This window comes from Sceloporus occidentalis, unplaced genomic scaffold (assembly GCF_023333645.1).
Source record: "Sceloporus occidentalis isolate IW3139 unplaced genomic scaffold, rSceOcc1.0.p SCAF_157, whole genome shotgun sequence".
NCBI lineage: Eukaryota > Metazoa > Chordata > Lepidosauria > Squamata > Phrynosomatidae > Sceloporus > Sceloporus occidentalis.
The window spans coordinates 589,245-593,112 of NW_028317137.1; the positions used below are offsets into that span (position 1 = coordinate 589,245).

General features: G+C 52.2%; 1 protein-coding gene across 1 annotated transcript; it reads left to right on the forward strand.

Annotated features, from left to right (window-relative positions):
- The first annotated feature begins 2,492 nt into the window (after positions 1 to 2,492).
- On the forward strand, positions 2,493 to 3,557 carry LOC149280227 (G protein-coupled receptor 4). Its single transcript, XM_089500595.1, has one exon. The coding sequence runs from the start codon at positions 2,493 to 2,495 to the stop codon at positions 3,555 to 3,557; it is 1,065 nt and encodes a 354-aa protein (XP_089356721.1).
- The last annotated feature ends 311 nt before the right edge of the window (positions 3,558 to 3,868 follow it).

Below are 3,868 nucleotides of genomic sequence, written 5' to 3' on the forward strand. Positions count from 1 at the left end.
ATGTGTGTGTGATATGTGTGATATGTGTGTGTGATATGTGTGTATTTAGACACCCGTCTCACGGTACGCTGTCCAGTGTTTGGAATCTGGCCACTGTACCTTAGCTCCTCGCAGCTCTCTCTCGCATGCACTCTCTCCCAGTGGCTCTCTCTCTAATCACTCTTAGTGTCTAAATATTTATATGCAAAACAGACAGTCAATTATTCATTGAGACCCCCCCTCCCACCCCTTCCTATCACCATCCTATCACCATCCTATCTTCCTCTCTCTCCCATGACGGATGTTAATGACCTGTCACAAACAGAGACAGTCAAGGAAACACTCTCTTTAGACAGAGGTTACAGTCCACAAACTAAGACCACAAACTAGCTGACACATGCAGTCTTACTGACCTCTCACAAAACTCTTGCATACACACAGCTCTCTCACACTAAGATCCCATCTGTCTCTCTCTCTCACACTGAGATCCCATACACAGCTCTCTCACACTAAGATCCCATCTGTCTCTCTCTCTCACACTGAGATCCCATACACAGCTCTCTCACACTGAGTGCCAATACACAGCTCTCTCACACTGAGTGCCGATACACAGCTCTCTCACACTGAGTGCCGATACACAGCTCTCTCACACTGAGATCCCATACACAGCTCTCTCACACTGAGTGCCAATACACAGCTCTCTCACACTGAGTGCCGATACACAGCTCTCTCACACTGAGTGCCGATACACAGCTCTCTCACACTGAGATCCCATGCACAGCTCTCTCACACTGAGTGCCGATACACAGCTCTCTCACGCTGAGTGCCGATACCCAGCTCTCTCACACTGAGATCCCATGCACAGCTCTCTCACACTGAGATCCCATGCACAGCTCTCTCACACTGAGTGCCGATACACAGCTCTCTCACACTGAGATCCCATGCACAGCTCTCTCACGCTGAGTGCCGATACCCAGCTCTCTCAGACTGAGCTTCCTCTGTTTTCAAGCAAAGACTTTGGAAAAAAACATTTTATGTGTTATTTGTGTTTGTTTATGTATTTTCTGCAATGTCATTGCAAACACTTTACTTTTAGTAAAAATAATTTTTCATGCTGAATATTTTTGGGACCACGTTTAATATTTTGACTACTTTGTCCCCCTAAACCCCGACACTCAGCTTCTTCACGCAGTCCCCTACACACCAAACTTCCTCAGACTGCTCCAGACATACTCAGCTTCCTCACACTGACCCCTCACACCCAGCTCCCTCACACTGACCTCTCACACCCAGCTCCCTCACACTGACCCCTCACACCCAGCTCCCTCACACTGCCCCGACACACCCAGCCCCCTCATACCCGGCTCCCTCACACTGCCCCCTCACACCCAGGTCCCTCACACTGACCCCTCACACCCAGCTCCCTCACACTGACCCCTCACACCCAGCTCCCTCACACTGACCCCTCACACCGCCTGACACACCAAGCTCATTCACGCTGCCCCCACACACCCAGCCCCCTCATACCCGGCTCTCTCACACTGCCCCCTCACACCCAGCTCCCTCACACTGACCCCTCACACCCAGCTCCCTCATACCTTGCCCCCTCACACCCGGCTCCATCACGCTGCTCCTATCCAGCTCTGTCACACTACCCCCTCACACCCAGCTTCCTCACACTGCCCCTACCCAGTTCTGTCACACTGACCCCTCACATACTGATCCCTCATACTCAGCCTCCTCACACCCAGCTCCCTCACACTGACCCCTCACACCCGCTCACTCACACTGACCCGTCACACCACCCGACACACCAAGCTCCTTCACACTGCCTCCACACACCAAGCTCCCTCATATGGCCCGCACTCACACCCAGCTCCTTCACGCTGCCCCCACACACCACGCTCCCTCACACATGGCTCCCTCATACTGCCCCTACCCAGTTCTGTCACACCACCCACTCAATCCCAGCTCCCTCACACTAACCCCCTCACACACCCGACTCCCTCACAATGCCCCTATACTGCTCCAAACTCAGTGGGCCCCCCACACAGGGTCCCTACACCAGTTTGATTTTCCATTACTTTTAATGACACTTCCAATATGTTTCCAACTGTGTAGCGCTAAACCCTGACCCCTGCATCCTTTCTTCTCCCACATTCCCACTCCATCCTTTCTCCTCCCACATTCCCACTCCATTCTTTCTTCTCCTTCATTCCCACTCCATCCTTATTAACGCCTATGGTCTTCTCCGTTTTCCCCACAGACATTGCAGATACTGACCTGCGATGAAGAATTGGAGGCAGAAGTCATGAGTAAAAATGTGCAGCCCTCTTGAGCACCCAAATACTCACAGACTCCCACAGTGGGAGAGAGGACAAGGTGAAGGAGGCAGACAAAGAGAGCGGCTTGAGAGGGAGACAGACGAGGATAGAGGGCAAATGAAAACAAAGGAGAGCGTATAAGAGATTTCAGTGATACTGTCTTCTAGTAGCCACTGTTCTCTCTTTGCCATGTCGAACTCAACTGCCCCGGATGCATGCAATGTGGACTCTGGCCTGGATGGAGTTATTCCCCCCTCGCTCTACACTCTGGTCTTCGTGGTGGGTCTCCCCGCCAACCTCCTGGCCCTGTGGGCAGCCTGGCTTCAAGTTAGAAGAGGTAGAGAACTTGGAGTCTACCTTCTGAACCTCTCACTCTCTGACCTACTACTCATTTGTGCGCTCCCACCTTGGACGGACTACTACCTAAGGCGTGATGTGTGGGGTTATGGCCCTGGCGCTTGCCGTCTCTTTGGGTTTGTTTTCTACACCAACCTCTACGTGGGAGCAGCGTTCCTCTCGTGTGTCTCTGCTGACCGCTATCTAGCAGTGGCTTACCCCCTGCGGTTCCCGGGTGCTAGGCCCATCCGTTCCGCTGCCGTGGTTTCGGCATTGGTATGGCTCCTCGAGCTGGCGGCCAACGCCCCTCCGCTCCTGGGAGATGCCATCCACAGGGACCAATACAACCACACTTTTTGTTATGAGAGTTACCCTCTTTCTGGGAGGGGGGATGCCCTGGCCAATGTGGCGAGGGTACTGGCAGGGTTCCTGTTGCCCTGGGGAGTTATGATGGTGTGTTACGCCGGGCTCCTGAGAGCTCTGCGCGGTAGTGCATCCTGTGAGCGGAGGGAGCGCAGGAGAGTGCGGCGGTTAGCACTGGGCCTTCCCTGTGTGGCTCTCATCTGCTATGGGCCATACCATGCTTTACTTCTCCTCCGCAGCTTGGTGTTCCTGACCAGGGGCAGCGCGGTGGATTCGGGTGGAGGCTGTGCCCTGGAGGAGAGGCTTTTTCCGGCCTACCATGCATCGCTAGCCTTGGCCACATTGAACTGTCTGGCAGACCCTGCACTCTACTGCTTGGCGTGTCCTGGAGCAAGGGGGGAGGTGGCGAAGGCAATGGGGGGTGTAGTGGCATGGGCAATGGGCAAAGACCGTGTGGGGTGGGGAGAGAGGGCTGTTGAAGGAAGAGGGGGTTATGGTGGAGAAGATGTGGGGATGGTGGAACTTGGAAGAGGACAGGGAGCGCATGTGGTGTGAATAATGTACAAAGGACACAACCAATGTTAAATAATATAATAAATTAAATTGAAAATGTCCAACATAAAGAGTCCTTTATTATTATTTATTATATTTATTATAATATTATTTATTATATATTATCTCCAAAGAAGGATGAGGATCTTAAAGCGGATTTGTCACTTTTCCCCCAAAAAAATAAAAAATTTAATGGTGTCTGAAGATTAAGATAAGCGACCTATTTGTTATAGAAGCCCCCTTTACATCTACGGTAGGAGCACCGATCTCAACTTCCTGTTTCCAGGAGCTGCTGAACGTTTCTGTCCGTTAAG

Coding starts and splice junctions, on each gene's coding strand:
- LOC149280227 (XM_089500595.1), top strand. CDS start 2,493: ATGTCGAACTCAACTGCCCCGGATGCATGCAATGTGGACTCTGGCCTG.